Below are 22128 nucleotides of genomic sequence, written 5' to 3'. Positions count from 1 at the left end.
AATCAAATTCTGTTTTCTATAAAGATAAGACGCACCTTTGGTATAATTTTGAAGAAAAAAAGGTACGTGCGAACAGAAGCGGGAGCGACGGTCATGGATGACAACGACACCGGTGCATGGGAAACAAATTGTTTAGGAAGGAAGGAATCAAAGAAGGACGCTATGGTATGGATAACGTCGACACCCAACGTGGGGCGCATGCATGATTATTCAACAGACCCGCTGGTGAGATCATGGACGACTGGTGAACTTGATTTTCCAGATTTGTCTTGCTTCCATGCCCTCAACAGGTTGCTGAATTAATGGGATAACTTAACCGGATGAAACAAACTACAGTATTGTTTTCCTTTGGGAATTGTCCATGCGGTTGAGGAAGAGAAAAAGGAAAACGGTGGAGCGGTCGCCTCCAAGTTTGTGGTGCCGTCGTCATCGTCTAGACCTCTCTCTTACTCTACCTCCAGCAGCCGTTGGTTGGAAATTCGCGGGCGCTTTTTGCACTCCTATTTTGCAATTCCGGCTGATGATGCCCATGCCTGGTCAGTTTGCGGTGATGGGAGCGAATCGATCAACGTGTCCCCGCATGAGCCGTCTCTTGTAGCCACCGCGCCCGCGCCGCGTCCGGTGCGACGGGACGGGATATATATGGGATGATGCGAACGGAACCAGGTGCGATTTGTACGGGATACGGTCCGGCCGCCCATCGCGGCATCGGCATCGGCATCGGTCACCAGTGACGACTAGGCGCGGTGGCTACTGGCTGGACGGTGCGAAGCAGTAAGGTATCACCTCCTGCATGCAGGAAAGAAATTCTTTTCTTGCGAAGACCGGGCATCTCAATGTGTCACTCTCCCTAGATGGCTAGATTCCTCCAGCCTCCAGCAAAGTTTGAACGTAGCCCATGTCCCTCCGACGAGGTTTCTGAAGCACCGGGCGAACGAGCAGACGAAAAAGTGAACCGGCGGCAACGTGGGAGATGCCGGAGAGCGACGGAGCGAATACCATCTTACGATCGATAATCCGGTACGGCTAGTTCCCCAAACGTACGATCATCCTTGGCCGTCCACCACCAGAATCGGTTCTTCATCTGCTGCAAACGGACAGCCAGAGCCGCCCTTCGCCAAGACGAATCAATTCCACCACCATCCGCTTGCTCACCCAACAACTACAAAGTGGAAACGCGTACGACGCCCAACCTACGGCCGACGCCCACACGTCCCGTTCCATCCGTGCGCAGCCACCGATCTGGGTCTCTGTCTTGGTCCTGCTTGTACTAGATGATACCTCCAGCTCAACGCAGCCGTGCAGCGCGCCCCCAGAAAAAAAGAGGAAGATAAGATTGTAGCGACGACGGTCGTGCGTACGTGAGTACGTGACTTGTCGCTGTGTCATCGGGCAACCCTTTTGTCCGGGCTCTGAATCGCACGAGGAGGCCAAGGAACGGAGAAATGACCATTCGCTACGTACCGGTCGAGACTTTAGACGGTGGGATAAACTACTGCAGCGTCGTGCTACCGTCCATGACTAGGCCTTCCACCACTCACTGTCAACCTTCTTTAGTTAGTTTTGTTACTTGAGATTCAGATGGACCTACCCATCTTCACAAACGTGTGACCTGTCTATGCCATGAAAGAAATATATCTATGTACTTCTTTTTTCCAAGTCCAGCAGAGTTTTTTTTATCTGATAGTCCAGCAGAGTTGCCTGCTACTATATAGCCAGCACAGCTGAGTAGAGATTTCCGTGGTTTTTTTTTTTTTTTTGAGGTCTGGATTTTCTTTTAAAAGGATTTTTGTTTTTCTTGAGCACCCGTTAGTTACATGTTTGCAGCCAGGCCTGGTTCACCTTTCCTCTGGACCACTTCGTGTTCTGGGCTTACTTGGCAGGTTTTTGGGCTATGCCGGATGACCCTATTCCGAGGGACACAGACGCATGCCAAAACTCAAAGTTAGGTTTTGAAAGCAGGCCCATCAATATAACTGATGATGGCTTAGAACAAAAGGACCATCGATCTACTGAACGTTTATGAAAAGAAAAAAAAATGATCTACCTGAACTATTTTGCATATGAAGCTAGTAGAAGGGTCGATCTGGTGCTACTGATTGAAGCTATATGTGCAACAGAAATGAATTTCATAGCTACTTGTGTTGCACTAATTTGATTCCAAGCCTCAATGCCTCGTACCTGGTTCGATCCCACTGACCAAGTGGGTCACTTGGGGTATGTTTGGTTCATGCCATCTCATGCCCTACCAATTTTTGCCAACCATTGGCTAGCCAATAATTGGCTAAGGATTTCTTGGACCAGGGTTGGCCAAACTTTTGGCAAGACGTGTGAGGGAAACATGAGGTAAGTGAGCAACTTTTCATTGGCAATCAAAATTTTGGCTATCAACCAAACAAGAGCCAATATGTTATAGGTTGCCAAAAAAATTGTAGGGCACATTTGGCCACCAACTAAACATGCCCTTGGTACCAGCCCCAAGTGATCCGATTTATGTATGAGGCCAACCAAACTTGCCAACCGGTTTTATTTTGGGGGTCGAGTAAAGGAGCTGGCCGATTTCCATCCCGACTAGCTAGTCACTAGATGAGTGAAATGAGCATGTGCGGATGTGTGATGGCGTGTATTTCACACGTTCGTTGGGCAACCCCAAGAGGAAGGTATGATGCGCACAGCAGCAAGTTTTCCCTCAGAAAGAAACCAAGGTTTATCGAACCAGGAGGAGCCAAGAAGCACGTTGAAGGTTGATGGCGGCGGGATGTAGTGCGGCGCAACACCGGAGATTCCGGCGCCAACGTGGAACCCGCACAACACAACCAAAGTACTTTGCCCCAACGAAACAGCTGAGGTTGTCAATCTCACCGGCTTGCTCGTAACAAAGGATTAACCGTATTGTGTGGAAGATGATTGTTTGCGAGAGAAAACGAGTAAAAACAAGTATTGCAGCAGATTTGTATTTCAAGTATTAAAGAATGGACCGGGGTCCACAGTTCACTAGAGGTGTCTCTCCCATAAGATAAAAGCATGTTGGGTGAACAAATTACGATCGGGCAATTGACAAATAGAGAGGGCATAACAATGCACATACATGACATGATAAGTATAGTGAGATTTAATTGGGCATTACGACAAAGTACATAGACCGCCATCCAACCGCATCTATGCCTAAAAAGTCCACCTTCAGAGTTATCATCCGAACCCCTCCAGTATTAAGTTGCAAAGCAACAGACAATTGCATTAAGTATGGTGCGTAATGTAATCAACAACTACATCCTCGGACATAGCGCCAATGTTTTATCCCTAGTGGCAACGAGCACAACACAACCTTAGAACTTTCTCGTCATCGTCCCGGTGTCAATGCGGGCATGAACCCACTATCGAGCATAAGTACTCCCTCTTGGAGTTAAAAGTAAAAACTTGGCCGGAGCCTCTACTAGAAACGGAGAGCATGCAAGATCATAAACAACACATGTATAATAACTTGATAATTAACATGACATGGTATTCTCTATCCATCGGATCCCGACAAACACAACATATAGAATTACGAGATAGATGATCTTGATCATGTTAGGCAGCTCACAAGATCCAACAATGAAGCACAATGAGGAGAAGACAACCATCTAGCTACTGCTATGGACCCATAGTCCAGGGGTGAACTACTCACTCATCACTCCGGAGGCGACCATGGCGGTGTAGAGTCCTCTGGGAGATGATTCCCCTCTCCGGCAGGGTGCCGGAGGCGATCTCCTGGATCCCCCGTGATGGGATCGGCGGCGGCGGCCTCTCAGTAAGGTTTTCCGTATCGTGGCTCTCGGTACTGGGGGTTTCTTCACGGAGACTTTTTATAGGCGGAAGGGCAGGTCAAGAGGCGGCACGGGGGCCCCACACCACAGGGCCGCGCGGCCAAGGGGGGCGCGCCGCCCTATAGTGTGGCCCCTCCGTGGCCCCTCTTCGTCTCTCCTTCGGACTTCGGAAGCTTCGTGAGAAAATAGGCCCCCGGGCTTTGATTTCGTCCAATTCCGAGAATATTTCCTTACTAGGATTTCCGAAACCAAAAACAGCGAGAAACAATGATCGGCACTTCGGCATCTTGTTAATAGGTTAGTTCCAGAAAATGCACGAATATGACATAAAGTGTGCATAAAACATGTAGGTATCATCAATAATATGGCATAGAACATAAGAAATTATCGATACGTCGGAGACGTATCAATGTGCCCATGTGGCAATCTATACATATTTTAGTTAACACTCTTCCTAAATCTGCGACAAATAATTTGGATCGAAAGGAGTAGAAAATATCACCTACAAATTATTTATGATTTTTTATATATTATTTTCAATCGAAATAATTTGTTTGATTCATAAACACAAGTTTTATGGTGTTTTCCCATCAAATCATTTAGATGGGTATTTGGCCAAAAAAATTCACTATATAGTATGTAGTAGAGCATCTTCTTCCAAAGATTTATTCTGAAATTTTTTAGGTTGTAGAAGAACGATGAATACAAGGAAAATGCTAATAACGTCTCCAAGTTAACAACAATTGATGAAAAAAAATGGCTCAACATATTGTGTTTGCAACAATTAAGATCTAGTTTAAAATGTACAAGGTGTTATACCAAGCTTGTGCCGCTACTGGATGAGACAGGTCGTGCTGCTTGGAAGATCGTTCTTTGACACCTTCTCGCGTATGAACGGTTCAAAAAATTTAACTTTAGGTGTTCATTTTTTTACCAAGACATAAAATAAATGTGAAAACTTTGGATGTTCAAATTCCAGAGGCATGCCCTTTGCAAATTCGAGGTTTTAGCTCGCTTGAGACAAGAAAAATGGCATATACTACATGCTAAGGATTACCAAAAGTATTTATATGTTAACTATACGCTGTATACATGGAATATTTTTCATTAAATTTTGGGTGTACATCTGTACATCTGACCAAATATATTTCTGGAACTTATATGGTACCCCTCTACCGCTGGCGGGGGGGGGGTAGCTGGGAGCGGTATGGAAACAACTTTTCATGTAGCCCAACTTGGAACTTCGGGTAATTAAGGTCTACCTTTTCGAGTAGCCCAGAACAACACATTAACACTCAATGAACACATGAACTCCTCTAATTATACCATCCCCTTGTTTTCCCTAGGGTATCACAACAGGTTTCGTAGATTTAAAAATACAACATGTTATACACTATGTAGAAAAATCCCAAACTCTCATATATGTTGAGGCAATAAAAATTCAGTACTTAAATCATGCAACTCGGACTCTAGTAACAAATATTGAGAATAACATAAGTGCATAAATAATCATGCAGAAACATCAACAACATAGGAACCTCAAATTATTAAAGCTATTCATCGCTACATAAGATATCTCATCCAATTTCCTTACAACCCACAGCTATAGAGACTATCAGGACTAGAGGCTTGGTTATGATGTTGATGAAGAAGAGCACTCCCGCAATTTGTGCCGTGGCTACTTAACAATTTTCACCTTTGCCCAGTGATACGTCTCCGACGTATCGATAATTTCTTATGTTTCATGCCACATTATTGATGATATCTACATGTTTTATGCACACTTTATGTCATATTCGTGCATTTTCTGGAACTAACCTATTAACAAGATGCCGAAAAGCCGATTGTCGTTTTCTGCTGTTTTTGGTTTCAGAAATCCTAGTAACGAAATATTCTCGGAATTGGACGAAATCAACGCCTAGGGTCCTATTTTGCCACGAAGCTTCCAGAAGACCGAAGGGGAGCCGAAGTGGGGCCACGAGGCGCCGCCACACTAGGGCGGCGCGGCCTAGGTCTTGGCCGCGCCAGCCTGGCGTGTGGGGCCCTCGTGTGGCCCCCCGCGTTGCCCTTCCGCCTACTTAAAGCCTCTGTCGCGAAACCCCCGCACCGAGAGCCACGATACGGAAAACCTCACCGAGACGCCGCCGCCGCCAATCCCATCTCGGGGATTCGGAGATCTCCTCCGGCACCCTGCCGAGAGGGGATTCATCTCCCGGAGGACTCTTCACCGCCATGGTCGCCTCCGGAGTGATGAGTGAGTAGTTCACCCCTGGACTATGGGTCCATAGCAGTAGCTAGATGGTTGTCTTCTCCTCATTGTACTTCATTGTTGGATCTTGTGAGCTGCCTAACATGATCAAGATCATCTATCCGTAATACTATATGTTGTGTTTGTCGGGATCCGATGGATAGAGAATACTATGTCATGTTAATTATCAAGTTATTACCTATGTGTTGTTTATGATCTTGCATGCTCTCCGTTATTAGTAGAGGCTCTGGCCAAGTTTTTACTCTTAACTCCAAGAGGGAGTATTTATGCTCGATAGTGGGTTCATGCCTCCATTGAATCTGGGACAGTGCCAGAAAGTTCTAAGGTTGTGGATGTGCTGTTGCCACTAGGGATAAAACATTGATGCTATTTCTAAGGATGTAGTTATTGATTACATTACGCACCATACTTAATGCAATTGTCTGTTGTTTTGCAACTTAATACTGGAAGGGGTTCGGATGATAACCTGGAAGGTGGACTTTTTAGGCATAGATGCATGCTGGATAGCGGTCTATGTACTTTGTCGTAATGCCCAATTAAATCTCACTATATTTATCATGTCATGTATGTGCATTGTTATGCCCTCTCTATTTGTCAATTGCCCGACTGTAATTTGTTCACCCAACATGCTTTTATCTTATGAGAGAGACACCTCTAGTGAACTGTGGACCCCGGTCCTATTCTTTACATCTGAAATACAAATCTGCTGCAATACTTGTTTTACTGTTTTCTTGCAAACAATCATCTTCCACACAATACGGTTAATCCTTTGTTACAGCAAGCCGGTGAGATTGACAACCTCACTGTTTCGTTGGGGCAAAGTACTTTGGTTGTGTTGTGCAGGTTCCACGTTGGCGCCGGAATCTCCGGTGTTGCGCCGCACTACATCCCGCCGCCATCAACCTTCAACGTGCTTCTTGACTCCTACTCGGTTCGATTAAACCTTGGTTTCTTATCGAGGGAAACTTGTCGCTGTGCGCATCACACCTTCCTCTTGGGGTTCCCAACGGACGTGTCAACTACACGCATCAAGCAAATTTCCGGCGCCGTTGCTCGGGAGATCAAGACACGCTGCAAGGGGAGTCTCCACTTCCCAATCTCTTTACTTTGTTTTTGTCTTGCTTTATTTTATTTACTACTTTGTTTGCTGCATTATATCAAAACACAAAAAATTTAGTTGCTAGCTTTACTTTATTTACTGTCTTGCACTCTATATCAAAAACACAAAAAAATTAGTTACTTGCATTTGCTTTACTTATTTCAACATGTTTCCTTTTAATTTTACCGTAAAAGACATACCGGTAGGACGTGGGTCTATAGTTGGGAGAAACAATATAGAAGAATTTTTCAATCATGTTAGTACCGTTGAAGATTTTGAAGATAGACACTTGGTAGAACTTGCTCCTACTTATGAAATTGCTGCTGCTCGCTTTAGTTCGCATGTTGGAAACTAAATTTGTTAATCTCAATCCTATAATCCAACACATGTTTCTTACACTCGGTGATATGGAAGAAGGGGAAAAGAAAGATTTTGTTTTAGAAACCCTTCTTAGAGAATTTGGTAGTATAGCGAGAGAGGCTAGAAAGGTCTTTAGTAAATATAAGATGCTTGGTTCTTATACCAATTTTGCTAGTATCCTTGAAAAGATGGACATGGAGAGAATAAGGTACACTAATAATATTAATGACGGTGGGGAGATCAAAGCGCCGATACCATGTAAGCTCCTAGCGATGAATGAAGCGCTAGAAAATAACTATGCTTGGCTTGTTCCTGAAAATTTGTTTGATGAGAGTAGCAAGCCCAAGACTAATAAAAAGGGAGCCGCTGAAACTTATGTATCCAATATACAATGCATGGTTGAGAAAACTCCAAACCTCGCTGAAGACTCATCATCTCTCGATAACACTTGATATACACTTTCTGCGCCTAGCTGAAAGGCGTTAAAGAAAAGCGCTTATGGGAGACAACCCATGTTTTTACTACAATATTTTTGTTTTATATTAGTCTTGGAAGTTGTTTACTACTGTAGCAACCTCTCCTTATCTTAGTTTTGTGTTTTGTTGTGCCAAGTAAAGTCTTTGATACTAAAGTGAATACTAGATTTGGATTACTGCGCAGAAACAGATTTCTTTGCTGTCACGAATCTGGGCCTAATTATCTGTAGGTAACTCAGAAAATTAATCCAATTTACGTGAGTGATTCTCAGATATGTACGCAACTTTCATTCAATTTGGGCATTTTCATTTGAGTAAGTCTGGTGCCTCAATAAAATACATCTTTACGGACTGTTCTGTTTTGACAGATTCTGCCTTTTATTTCGCATTGCCTCTTTTGCTATGTTGGATGAATTTATTTGATCCATTAATATCCAGTAGCTTTATGCAATGTCCAGAAGTGTTAAGAATGATTGTGTCACCTCTGAACATGCTAATTTTTATTGTGCACTAACCCTCTAATGAGTTGTTTCGAGTTTGGTGTGGAGGAAGTTTTCAAGGATCAAGAGAGGAGTATGATGCAATATGATCAAGGAGAGTGAAAGCTCTAAGCTTATGGATGCCCCGGTGGTTCACCCCTGCATATTTTAAGAAGACTCAAGCGTCTAAGCTTGGGGATGTCCAAGGCATCCCCTTCTTCATCGACAACATTATCAGGTTCCTCCCCTGAAACTATATTTTTATTCCGTCACATCTTATGTGCTTTGCTTGGAGCGTCGGTTTGTTTTGTTTTTGTTTTAATAAAATGGATCCTAGCATTCACTGTATGGGAGAGAGACACGCTCCGCTGTTGCATATGGACAAGTATGTCCTTAGGCTTTACTCATAGTATTCATGGCGAAGGTTGAATCTTCTTCGTTAAATTGTTATATGGTTGGAATTGGGAAATGCTACATGTAGTAATTCTAAAATGTCTTGAATAATTTGATACTTGGCAATTGTTGTGCTCATGTTTAAGCTCTTGCATCATATACTTTGAACCCATTAATGAAGAAACACCTAGAGCTTGCTAATTTGGTTTGCATATTTGGTTTCTCTAAAGTCTAGATAATATCCAGTATTGAGTTTTGAACAACAAGGAAGACGGTGTAGAGTCTTATAATGTTTACAATATGTCTTTTATGTGAGTTTTGCTGCACCGTTTATCCTTGTGTTTGTTTCAAATAACCTTGCTAGCCTAAACCTTGTATCGAGAGGAATACTTCTCATGCATCCAAAATCCTTGAGCCAACCACTATGCCATTTGTGTCCACCATACCTACCTACTACATGGTATTTCTCCGCCATTCCAAAGTAAATTGCTTGAGTGCTACCTTTAAAATTCCATCATTCGCCTTTGCAATATATAGCTCATGGGACAAATAGCTTAAAAACTATTGTGGTAGCCAGTGATACCACTGTGGTGACAAGGGAAACTCAGTGGCATATTAGGATTAGTTATCTTTCATTATTTTCATGTAATATTAGTTGTCTAGAATCAGGAGTCTTAGTTGATTTACGTTTCTATCTCTAGTTGGTTGGCTCCTATATTTTTTCTGATAAAGACCGCTTTATTACTCAAAAGTTTTAAACATTACACCTCAGAACTGACATATCGTCGGCATCGATTGAGGATGGTGCATGGTTTTCACCTGAAGCTCACCCATCCTGAAGCAACATCCGCTTGCCCGCCGAGTGTATGGTACACTCTGTTGTGCCATGGAAAAAGGTCCTCCTTATATAGTTGTCCTGATCTAAGTGAGAAATATACAATCTGCGATATATCGGTAATTAACATGAAAAACTAGTGTTTGGTGTTTCCTAACACTTAAACTTGCGGTCAAATTTAGCGGATGGTTTGTAAAATAGCTTCACCATCGATGTACATTGTAACGAACATAAACTAAGGAAAAATAAAATATGGATTTGTTGCACCTTAGCACATGTGCTCTCTTTGCTTCACCAAATTAAAAAATGGGTCTATATAATTCACAACAATCTAAAAAACGAACTCTATTGTAGGATATCAGAATGAACTATATATCCCAAAGGTTCATGAATTTTGTAGTTAGTGTATTCCAAAAAAATAATACAGAGCAAAACAAATACTCCATTTTAGTTGCTTTAATTATTATTTTACATGCTAAAAAGGCAAAAACAATCTGTACATATTATAAATTAATGAAATGGATATTGCAGTATGCTTGTGTGACAGTATGCTATCCTTTTGCCCACAAGTTGCGATCTTTTTTTCTTGCGAAACCTGTGAAATTTTGAACTGCTAGCTGGCTGGTTCCTATTTTAAATGACCACATGATAAGTTAAACGTTGCAAAAACAACTCGACTTTATCCAGCCGATCCAGACAATCTACCCAACATCTTGCACACAATGCACCGAACCAGCCAATGTGGAAGCAACCAGCTTCTCCGCTGATGTGACTTGAGTAGATATTCCAAGCTTTATTGGTCAAGATAAACTACTAGTGGGAAAATGTTAATTAGACAACGTCAGCGACTCTGCGTCACCGATGTGTACGTGCTCAGCTCTGTTTACTTGAAAAGGAGTCGAGAGGTCAGTGTGGAGACCAATTAGCCTTCTTATGGTCCACTCCAAAATCTAGAATAAACTTTTAAAGAAAAGTGCCTTATCGGCATCACTAGACAGACATTCTTCACAAGCAGGCCCATGTTTCGCCTTCTTCAAAATTCAGATTCAAAAGCCAAATTATTAATCCCGCTCAAAAAAAAAGCCAAATTATTGCAAAATCTTATGCGCGTTCAAAGAGACCAAATAATACACATGCAGCTTTTTACCTGCTACTCCTAACTACTAGAGTGCTAGTTACAGCGCCAATGCAACTATGAACCCTAGCAAATGAAATCAAATGTACACTTCCACAAAAACTGACTGCACGGACACCATTCTCAACAAATCTGCAGCACAAGAAGCCGCCATGGACCGACCGACCGGCCACGATAATCATATCAACGTCCTTCGTAGAGGGCAGAGTTCATGATCTGCGACGAGCCACGCGCCGAGTCGGGAGCCCTCGGCGCCGAGCTTGACTGCCCGCTGACGTCGGAGCTCATGTAGCTGGTGTCGCCGCCACCCTTGATCTGCCACTCCGTGATGTAGTTGGGCTTGGTCACCACGTCAGGGGCCTCGACGTCGCCCGTCAGCATCGCCACCACCCTCGACATGGGCGGGTGCTGGTGGGGCGAGCCCTGGGTGCAGACGAGCGCCACTTTGATGGCCCGGAGCACCTCCTCGGGTCGAACTCCTCGAGCCTCGGGTCGAGCATTGTGGTATTGAATATGTACTTATGCACTTTATCTCTTATTAAGTTGCTTGTTGTGCGATAACCATGTTTCTGGGGACGCCATCAACTATTCTTTGTTGAATATCATGTGAGTTGCTATGCATGTCCGTCTTGTCTGAAGTAAGAGAGATCTACCACCTTAATGGTTAGAGCATGCATATTATTAGAGAAGAACATTGGGCCGCTAACTAAAGCCATGATTCATGGTGGAAGTTTCAGTTTTGGACATATATCCTCAATCTCATATGAGAATAATAATTGTTGCCACATGCTTATGCATTAAAGAGGAGTCCATTATCTGTTGTCCATGTTGTCCCGGTATGGATGTCTAAGTTGAGAATAATCAAAAGCGAGAAATCCAAAATGCGAGCTTTCTCCTTAGACCTTTGTACAGGCGGCATGGAGGTACCCAATTGTGACACTTGGTTAAAACATGTGTATTGCGATGATCCGGTAGTCCAAGCTAATTAGGACAAGGTGCGGGCACTATTAGTATACTATGCATGAGGCTTGCAACTTGTAAGATATAATTTACATAACTCATATGCTTTATTACTACCATTGACAAAATTGTTTCATGTTTTCAAAATAAAAGCTCTAGCACAAATATAGCAATCGATGCTTTCCTCTTCGAAGGACCATTCCTTTTACTTTTATGTTGAGTCAGTTCACCTATTTCTCTCCACCTCAAGAAGCAAACACTTGTGTGAACTGTGCATTGATTCCTACATACTTGCATATTGCACTTATTATATTACTCTATGTTGACAATTATCCATGAGATATACATGTTATAAGTTGAAAGCAACTGCTGAAACTTAATCTTCCTTTGTGTTGCTTCAATACCTTTACTTTCATTTATTGCTTTATGAGTTAACTCTCATGCAAGACTTATTGATGCTTGTCTTGAAGTACTATTCATGAAAAGTCTTTGCTTTATGATTCACTTGTTTACTCATGTCATTACCATTGTTTTGATCGCTGCATTCATTACATATGTTTACAAATAGTATGATCAAGGTTATGATGGCATGTCACTTCGGAAATTATCTTTGTTATCGTTTTACCTCGCTCGGGACGAGCAGTAACTAAGCTTGGGGATGCTGATACGTCTCCGACGTATCGATAATTTCTTATGTTCCATGCCACATTATTGATGATATCTACATGTTTTATGCACACTTTATGTCATATTCGTGCATTTTCCGGAACTAACCTATTAACAAGATGCCGAAAAGCCGTTCTGTCATTTCTGCTGTTTTTGTTTCGTAAATCCTAGTAACGAAATATTCTCGGAATTGGACGAAATCAACGCCCAGGGTCCTATTTTGCCACGAAGCTTCCAGAAGACCGAAGGGGAGTCGAAGTGGGGCCACGAGGCGCCGCCACACTAGGGCGGCGCGGCCTAGGTCTTGGCCGCGCCAGCCTGGTGTGTGGGGCCCTCGTGTGGCCCCCCGCGTTGCCCTTCCGCCTACTTAAAGCCTCCATCGCGAAACCCCCAGTACCGAGAGCCACGATACGGACAACCTTACTGAGACGCCGCCGCCGCCAATCCCATCTCGGGGGATTCTGGAGATCTCCTCCGGCACCCTGCCGGAGAGGGGATTCATCTTCCGGAGGACTCTTCACCGTCATGGTCGCCTCCGGAGTGATGAGTGAGTAGTTCACCCCTGGACTATGAGTCCATAGCAGTAGCTAGATGATTGTCTTCTCCTCATTGTGCTTCATTGTTGGATCTTGTGAGCTGCCTAACATGATCAAGATCTTCTATCTGTAATACTATATGTTGTGTTTGTCGGGATCCGATGGATAGAGAATACTATGTCATGTTAATTATCAAGTTATTACCTATGTGTTGTTTATGATCTTGCATGCTCTCCGTTATTAGTAGAGGCTCGGCCAAGTTTTTGCTCTTAACTCCAAGAGGGAGTATTTATGCTCGATAGTGGGTTCATGCCTCCATTGAATGCAGGGACGGTGCCGAAAGTTCTAAGGTTGTGGATGTCGTCGTTGCCACTAGGGATAAAGCATTGATGCTATGTGTAAGGATGTAGTTATTGATTACATTACGCACCATACTTAATGCAATTGTCCGTTGTTTTGCAACTTAATACCTGGAAGGGGTTCGGATGATAACCTCGAAGGTGGACTTTTTAGGCATAGATGCATGCTTGGATAGCGGTCTATGTACATTGTCGTAATGCCCAATTAAATCTCACTATATTTATCATGTCATGTATGTGCATTGTTATGCCCTCTCTATTTGTCAATTGCCCGACTGTAATTTGTTCACCCAACATGCTTTTATCTTATGGGAGAGACACCTCTAGTGAACTGTGGACCCCGGTCCTATTCTTTACATCTGAAATACAAATCTGCTGCAATACTTGTTTTACTGTCAAACAATCATCTTCCACACAATACGGTTAATCCTTTGTTACAGCAAGCCGGTGAGATTGACAACCTCACTGTTTCGTTGGGGCAAAGTACTTTGGTTGTGTTGTGCATGTTCCACGTTGGCGCCGGAATCTCTGGTGTTGCGCCGCACTACATCCCGCCGCCATCAACCTTCAACGTGCTTCTTGACTCCTACTGGTTCGATTAAACCTTGGTTTCTTACTGAGGAAAACTTGCCGCTGTGCGCATCACACCTTCCTCTTGGGGTTCCCAACGGACGTGTCAACTACACGCATCACCCAGTTGCAAGGAGGCCGAGATAGCGATGGAGATTCCAATGGTTGCAACCATGGGGCGCCAAGCCACGGGCTAGTCCCAATAAATATAATAACCTTGCTAAATATTAAGGATTTTAATACAATAAATTATAAAAAATGTATGCATTTTACATGCATCAGCGAGCGTGTTTGTATTTGCACTAATTTTTTCTGTTAGTTTAGTGCATGTTTCAAGTTTCGAGAGTCGTTCAATAATCGAAGAAACAAGATAACCATTATGATTTTCAATGTATTTTTTCTTGATATTGGCCGTATTGTGTCAAGTTGTATCTCCTTTATATGTAGTAAAATATCTTTGTATCCTTTGATGAATATCAGATATAAGATAATCCTCGGTGTCTTTTCTCAGGAAAAAAAACTATTTTTAGGGTAACCCTACAAACTCGGAGATAGGCTTTTATTCGAATTTTGCCCAAAATGGGCCTCCGAATGGACTACATGAAGCCCAACGCGAATGATAGACCACGAGCACAACGAAGGTGCTATATAAACTTGCACAACACTTCGTGCCGAACCCTACTGCTCTTCCAAAGCCTCTCCCAAACCCTCCTGCCGCCGCCGCCGCCTCCCCCGCAACCGAGCCGCAGCCATGCCTCCCAAGCTCGACCCGTCGCAGGTGGTGGAGGTCTACGTCCGCGTGACGGGAGGCGAGGTCGGCGCGGCGTCGTCGCTTGCCCCCAAGATCGGTCCCCTCGGTCTCTCCCCCAAGAAGATCGGTGAGGACATCGCCAAGGAGACGGCCAAGGACTGGAAGGGTCTCCGCGTCACCGTCAAGCTCACCGTCCAGAACCGTCAGGCGAAGGTCTCCGTCGTCCCGTCCGCCGCGGCGCTCGTCATCAAGGCCCTCAAGGAGCCTGAGAGGGACAGGAAGAAGGTGAAGAACATCAAGCACAGCGGGAACATCAGTCTTGACGACGTCATCGAGATCGCCAAGATTATGTCGCCCAGGTCCATGGCCAAGGAGATGACCGGGACCGTCAAGGAGATCCTCGGTACCTGCGTCAGCGTTGGCTGCACCGTCGACGGGAAGGACCCCAAGGACCTGCAGACGGAGATCGACGACGGCGAGGTCGAGATCCCCTCCGCTTGAAGGTATGAACGACGGCTTCTCTTGTTACTGCTGCTGCAATGCAATGTTGTATTAGCACAGCTACGATGGTTCGAGTCTGATATTGTACTGTGACTGGTGAACCATGATATACCCAACATCGTAAGGCGATCTATGTAGAAAAGCAAATCCATGACAACTATTTTTTTCTATGTTATCCTAATTGAGTCGCTAAATTGGTCTATATGAAATTGGGTACATTTTCATAGCAAAGTCTTGTGTACTGCAATGCGTAGGTCTTTGTTTCATATGATCCCTGTATAAATAGCTTGTGCAGACATGATTATCTGTTGTGGTGTTTATCTTGCCACATTCTGCTTATATTGTTAGCCTCAACATTACTTCCCAAGCTCTCGCTCAAACTAGTAAGGGTAATTTTTGTTAGTGAGGCCTTGTTTTATCTAAATTCATGTGTTACGAGGTGAAAGTAGCTAGAATCTGCACTGTAGTCACATCGGTCAGTGATAAGCTTATGAATATGCTGCTAATGTTACCATCCCAGTATTTCCTTATTTGCTGGAGCGAATGACAAATATGACATTTGTTGTTTAGATGACTGGTTGCAAAATCATATCAGTTGGAACTAGCTAGTGTGCTTGCTCATTCGTTTGATTTGCCATTGTGATGAAATTTAGTTCCATGACCTGGTATTCAATGTTTGTTGATGGATCTTTTGCTAGTTCTGAACAGGACTTCATTGTTTGAAGGGGCATTAGATTTTCTATTAATGTTTTAGGTGTTCAAAGTTAATAATAACGTATCAGTCCCTAGATAAATCTTTGCTGTGGTAGCGTATGGTTGATTGAGCGATAAGTTTTCCGTCTGATCCTTTAGTATTTGGAAGTTGTAGAATCATGATACAGCTATTTGAATGTTTATCTGAACACTCTGATTGATTTTCTGATTTTGTATTGTATGGATACTTACTATTAGGACCTAATCATTGCTCAGTGTCTTTCTTACTTAGAAATGATGTCATTTCTGACCAATTATATATTGTTTACCTTGCAGGCCTGACATGAGGTGATTGTCATCTGATGATATGGAAGCCGTGTCATGTTCCAAATGTTTCTTATGTACCCACCAAACAATATGATCCCTCCTATTTTTGTCATGCTTTAGTAGTAGTAATCTTGTGAGACCTCAGTTGTTACTACTGCGCGGTTGGTCTTTGCAATGTAGTTTCTGAACTTGGATAACTTAATCTATACCATTCAGTGTGGTGAAAGGTTTCTTGTTATTTTCATGGTGTGTCTGATCCTGTTAACTGGATAAAGCTCTTGATTATATGCACTAATGTAGTTACTCAATCTGGCATATCCAGGCCTAATGGCAGTTTATGTTGTTGCTTGGGCTGTGTCATTTCACTTGGCACTTCAGTTTAATAGGGCGAGCCAAATGTAGTGCGGTTATCATCCTTGTGAAGTCTATTTGGTCTTCGAGAGTAAGTCTATTTGGTATTCGCTATGTACCTTGTGCACTCAGATCTCTTCATCTACGTGCTAGTTAAATATTGCTTTTTTAAATAATGCTGTTCGTGAATGCACTATCTTGTAGTTTAAATCTGGTACTTCCAGATCTAGTCGAAATTTTGGTCATGCTTATGTGTGTAATGCCGTATGTGCTTGGTTTGTCATTTTACAACAGCCAGTGAAACGACCCAGTCTGCAGGGATCATCGTATTTGAGAACTTTTTAATTTTATGGTATGAGTAAGGCTGCAAATTAGTCATGTTGGAGCGAGTTAGACTTGCTCAGCTCTTATTAAAATTCGAGAGACCTCAGACTGAGTAGAGTGTAGAGTTAAAGGTTGAACTCAGTTGCATGTTTCACCTTTGCATAAATGTAGATATGTTGGATTAGCCGGCGCCGAACAAACAAAGAAGACCCACCATTGCATAAATGTAACATGTCTATTCCCTTAATTACAAATACTGCTGATAACATCAATCAAGCTCAGGTTGTCTCACACTGAAGCTAAGTGGACTCGTCTAAACCTCGGCAAGTTAAATTAAATGTTATGCCTCGTTCTATGCTGATTGACATGTATACTGTGTTGGCTATGATGGCGGAAGCTATGAAGGATGGTCTTGCTTTGGCTAAAATGATGGTCTACAATGTGATTGCTGCTGAATTAGACTCAACGGAAGACCACTGATGCATATTTAGTGGTGCTGAAGTTTGGCTCACCGAACCACCAACTATTTATGCTGAATGTATCGATTTTCCATCGCCATTGGTTCAGTTTCTTTTCAATATATTTTGAAGGAATCAATTAAAGTGGCTCTTGTGCTAGCTAGGTCGTGTGCTAATTGGGACAATGAGCCCCTAGTTTCCTTTTAAGCCCTCTGACTAAACGATGTAATTTTTTTGTTGATTTTATAAAGCTCGCAATAGAGTCGTGCTGAGAATTTCCCTAAAAGAAGAGTCAACGGTCGAACTATTAAAGTTGGTCCACAGTATAGCTTGTAATGATCTTGATTTGATATAGAACTAGTTTCGAGCTAATTGCTTGTATAAAGAAAGAAGGATGATTCCATCGTATCGTATACTCCATGCGTCCCATAACTAATATATTATATTTTTCTAAATTTTGATGTATGTAGACATGATATCTTTTATGGGGCGAAGGGAGCGGAATGGATAAATAAACCTTGCATATTCTCTTAATTAAATTCCATCCATATTATAAGGAATAAATTTCATCATTGACAAGCTAACAAACTATCTGATTTCCTTTTAGCATGTAATAGTTTTTATTTATAATTATATTTTCTGAGCTGTCAAGCTAAATCAAGCAAGAGGCACGTAATCTAACAAATTGTTATATTATTTTGAGCCAAATGGAGCTAACTATTGTTGGGTTAAGATGAACTCATCTTGAATCTGTCTAGAGTTGAGATAAAAGAAACAAAGTCAATCTCAACCCGCTCACAAGTCTTGATTTTTTTTGCAGCCATAATAACAAGTTGGCAACTGTGATTTTTCAAAGATTAACATTCATCACATTCCATGTCCTAGAATTAAACATCCATCCATATTACAAGCAGGTCCTAGTCGCATGGGCTGCTCAGAGACAAAGCCTGCTGGATCGGCCCAAGCAATAAACACGGATTCTAGCCCACGCAGCAGAAGGAAACACGGCCGAGTGAGAGTACACACGAAACCCAGACAGAAACCACGAGCACCAGCTCTCGCTCCGGGCAACAGGCTAGAACATGGGCGGCGGCGGCGGCATGGCCCCGTTGGCGTTGGCGGCGGCGGCGTCGTGCGCGCTCCTCGCCTGGTGGCAGAGCTGGCGGAGCCTGGTTGGCACGTACCAGATGGCGAGTCGCGGGTGCGCGGCGAAGACGGCGTCGACGTCGAAGCCGTGGCCGGCGGCGATGTCGACGAGCGGCGCGTAGCATGCCTGCCTCCAGGCGCCGACGTTCTCGCCGCGGGCCTTGTACGCGCGGCGCAGCGCGTCGGAGGCCTCCTGGTCGAGGCAGTGCAGCGCGTAGCAGTGGACGTAGTGGCGCATCTTGGGCTTGTTGATGTAGCTCGCCCCCACCTTGCTCGCGTACCTGAACACCTGGTTCGTCACCTGCAACACCCACCCACCACCACCCACAAGTACACGAGTTAGCTTTTCATGGCGCGCGCGTCATGAGTTGCACAGTGAGAGCTCGGTGCGGCCTGACGCTGCGCCCATCCAATCACCCTGGAACCCGACCAGGCACCGAGCAGGCGAGAGCACGCACAGCGGCAGGCGAAGATCACATGGCTCGTACTACGTGGCAGGGGGAGGCGCCGGCGGGACCCCTCCTGCGCCTCCGTGTCATGAACGGCTGCACGCCTATCTGATGCTGAGCTAGGAGCCGGCCGACACGACAACACACGCCGGCCAGGCTTTCAGAGCCTATGGATAACTGACACGTCGGAGGTCTTTTCCAGGCTTTGCACTCCGCGTTGGCGTGCGTGTAACACAGACAGAGAAATGTTAATGGAATCTTTTCTAAGCCATCTTCAACGGGGTTAAATGGGATTAAATCGGACACTCAAAGTGGCCACACACATTCGTTTGCACGACCTAAATGATCAGCTCAAATGGTTGAATTCGACTGCGCCCCAAGCTGAAGCAATAGCAACGTTGCAGCTGCTTTTGGGCTAATTTTGCCACAGTCGAGCTTAACCTGGCAACATGTTATTTGCCACAAAAGTATAGTAAAAAATGAAAACAAAAGTATGATTGTTGGAAGCAGTGCTAATTCTCAACTGTTTTCAATCAGATCACGTCATAAAATTTCAGTTTCAACCCTAGTTGCAACTAAAATGAATCACAATGCAATAGAGAACTAACTTAGTCATCGGCTAGCAAAATCTGTTGTTGGAATCCCATTGTTTCTTTGACACATTGGCTATACAGATAATAATGATTGTGGCGGCAACCCGTGTGCTCTATGTCAAACAAAGTGTAAACTGAAATCTCTTTTACGCTGCATACATTCATATATACAAGTTGGTATAACATATATGATAAACCTGTTGGATCTCTTTAACCCTAAGAATTTTGAATCTTAGTTGATATTTGGAGGAAAACCTTGAATTTTTGAAATCCTGGAACATGGGCGCTGCGGAATCTACCATTGGATTAGACATTTTTGTTATTACTTTTCGAGTCCACTCAGTTCTTAGGATTTTTTTGATGTCCCTAAAAAATAGGATTTCAAAAGAAAAATTCCGCCATAGGAATGTAGACATCATGCATGAATTCTTCCTATATGCCATTTGCACACGATTTCAAAAGAAAAATTCTGCCATGTCCAACTATTGCAACAAAAAAGCTTGTCCTATAAAAGTTCCATATGTTTCTTTTTTGTGCAATCAAGGTGCTAATTACTACTACTAGTAGGGCATGCCGTTATTACACTCGTCTATTTATTCTTATTCTATTTTCGCGAGTTGGAATTGTGCTCAAAGAATCCATAGTGTGTTGGGCTGAAGTATCAGTTTAATTGGTTTCCCTTTGGCTAACTAAATTTTGCATGATGAAGCACAAACTAAACAAGCCCTCCTTAGTACATACTCCTATATATACAATCTACAAAGGCAGATGGGATCTTACACAGAAGCTGGGGTACACACGTTTTCCCGTAAAACCCTAATTAGCTTAGCATTTTGTCATCGCAGTTTATGCTAAGAAGAACATATACTTCACTCGAATTGATATTAACACATGCAGATAAACAGATAAACGTGAAGCTGGGTGCAGAAATCTAAACTAACATGAAATCTTTGCTTGCAATCTGTAAAGAACTTTATGAGATGGCAGCACGCAGTACAAATGAGCAGAACTGTCAGTAATCAATATACTAGTTTGATGGAGTAGTCACGTTGAGCTGAGTACTAGCTGACATGCAGTTGCATTCAGATTCAGAGCAGTCACATATAGATATAACAATATGTACATGCTCGTGTCGCGTGTAACATGAACTTGTGCGTATAGGTCCAAAATTACGCGTAGAGTAGGGTAGAGTGAGGAACAATGGTGAAATCATGTGTACGTACCTTGGTTGGAGACTTGTGGCCATGCAGCTTGGCCATGGACTGCACCTGGAGCAGGAAGAGGCGGCACTGCTCGTAGAGATGGAACAGGTAGTCCAGCCCGTTCTTCTTGGCCCTCGCCACCTCCCCGGGCTCCGTCACCACGAACGGGTGCTCCCGCTGCCGCTCCCCTCCAACGCCGCCGCCTCCGCCAGCCGACGACTCCGTTGACTCCGAGCGGCCGCCGCCGTCCTCGCGCTCGTCCTCCTGCATGTGGTCCAGCCGGAGCCCGTCCACCTTCTTCCTCCTTGCTTTCTTGGCCTTCCTCGCCACCGATCCATTCTTCAGCTTCTTGCCCGATAACATCATCCTGCCGGCGTCGTCCTCGCCGCTCGCCGCCCCATCCCGTTCGTTGGACAACACTGTTCGATCATGCGCGCAAACACAAACAAGACCATCATTAAGAGTTTAAGACATGATTTATTTCTTCATTTTTGCATGGAGAAATGTGCATGGTTCTTGGATAGTAATCACCTTCTTGGGAGGCGCCGTCGATGGTGCTGCCGGACTGGTGACCGTGGTGTCGGCCCCCATGCAGTGCCATCAGGCGGCCGCGCTCTGCCCGCAGCGCGGCGCGCAGGCCGAACCGCTCGCCGATGAGCAGGTCCCAGCGGAACAGGCCGGCGAGCGCGGCCGTCATGTCGTCCAGCTCGCGGTCCGTCATGACCAGGAGCGTGCTGGCCGTGAACCCGAGCTCGGAGATTCGCGCAACCGTGGACCCGCGCACGCCGTACCCGGCCACGAGATCCTCCAGCTCCCTCGGCGAGTTCGCCGGAGGCAGCGCGGGAGTTTGAGGCATGGGCAGTGGAGGAGGAGGGGGCACGGCTGCCGGAGCCGGCGGGCCGAGGTCCCACCGGAACGGGTGCGCGGCGAGGAAGGCGTCGTGGGGATCCATGCACGACACGAGAACGAACGAGACGCTTCTCTTGTTTTTGGCGCTTATTCTCTTGCTTGTGTTCTGCCTTTGCCGTGGCCGTGCATCGCATCGGGGCTAGCTCGCCTTATATAAGCGGCCACTGTAGTGTTGGCTACCGCATGCATGCAACCGGTTGACTTGACAAATCCTACTGTTGCTTCGGATGGAAGCATATCTATCTGCATTTATGCAAGCTCTGTCGTTTGGCCAATGCTTGAAGCGAGCGAGCTATGGCTGCTGCTAGCTGCTGCCTCCGTGAAAACGACTAGTCCTGTAGAAAGCTGCGTCGCCTCGCTCGGGCGATTTGACACTGTAGATTCTAGCGCCTATTACGTGCTGGCACATAAAAAGAAGACACCGTAAACCTAATAATACACCAGCAGCACACTGTGTAGTCCTATCACGGCGTGCGTGCAT

The 22128-nt window shown here is 44.4% G+C and overlaps 2 protein-coding genes and 1 pseudogene across 2 annotated transcripts; 1 reads left to right on the top strand and 2 right to left on the bottom strand.

The window, feature by feature from the left end:
• Positions 1 to 10805: 10805 nt before the first annotated feature.
• LOC124669220 lies at positions 10806 to 11352 on the bottom strand (annotated as a pseudogene).
• A 3287-nt stretch (positions 11353 to 14639) lies between these two features.
• Positions 14640 to 16523, top strand: LOC124674510 (60S ribosomal protein L12-3-like). The gene is made up of 2 exons (XM_047210554.1): positions 14640 to 15197; positions 16225 to 16523. Exon 1 carries the CDS (start codon positions 14695 to 14697, stop codon positions 15193 to 15195), a length of 501 nt encoding a protein of 166 aa, XP_047066510.1. The 5' UTR covers positions 14640 to 14694; the 3' UTR covers positions 15196 to 15197; positions 16225 to 16523.
• A 1900-nt stretch (positions 16524 to 18423) lies between these two features.
• LOC124669640 (probable transcription factor FL) lies at positions 18424 to 21690 on the bottom strand. The gene is made up of 3 exons (XM_047206216.1): positions 21270 to 21690; positions 20760 to 21157; positions 18424 to 18795 (listed from the first exon to the last, which is right to left on the bottom strand). Exons 1-3 carry the CDS (start codon positions 21688 to 21690, stop codon positions 18424 to 18426), a joined length of 1191 nt encoding a protein of 396 aa, XP_047062172.1.
• Between the last annotated feature and the right edge of the window lie 438 nt (positions 21691 to 22128).

The sequence above is a fragment of the Lolium rigidum genome, chromosome 7 (assembly GCF_022539505.1).
Source record: "Lolium rigidum isolate FL_2022 chromosome 7, APGP_CSIRO_Lrig_0.1, whole genome shotgun sequence".
NCBI classification, from domain to species: Eukaryota; Viridiplantae; Streptophyta; class Magnoliopsida; order Poales; family Poaceae; genus Lolium; species Lolium rigidum.
This window is presented reverse-complemented; position numbering and strand designations above follow the sequence as displayed.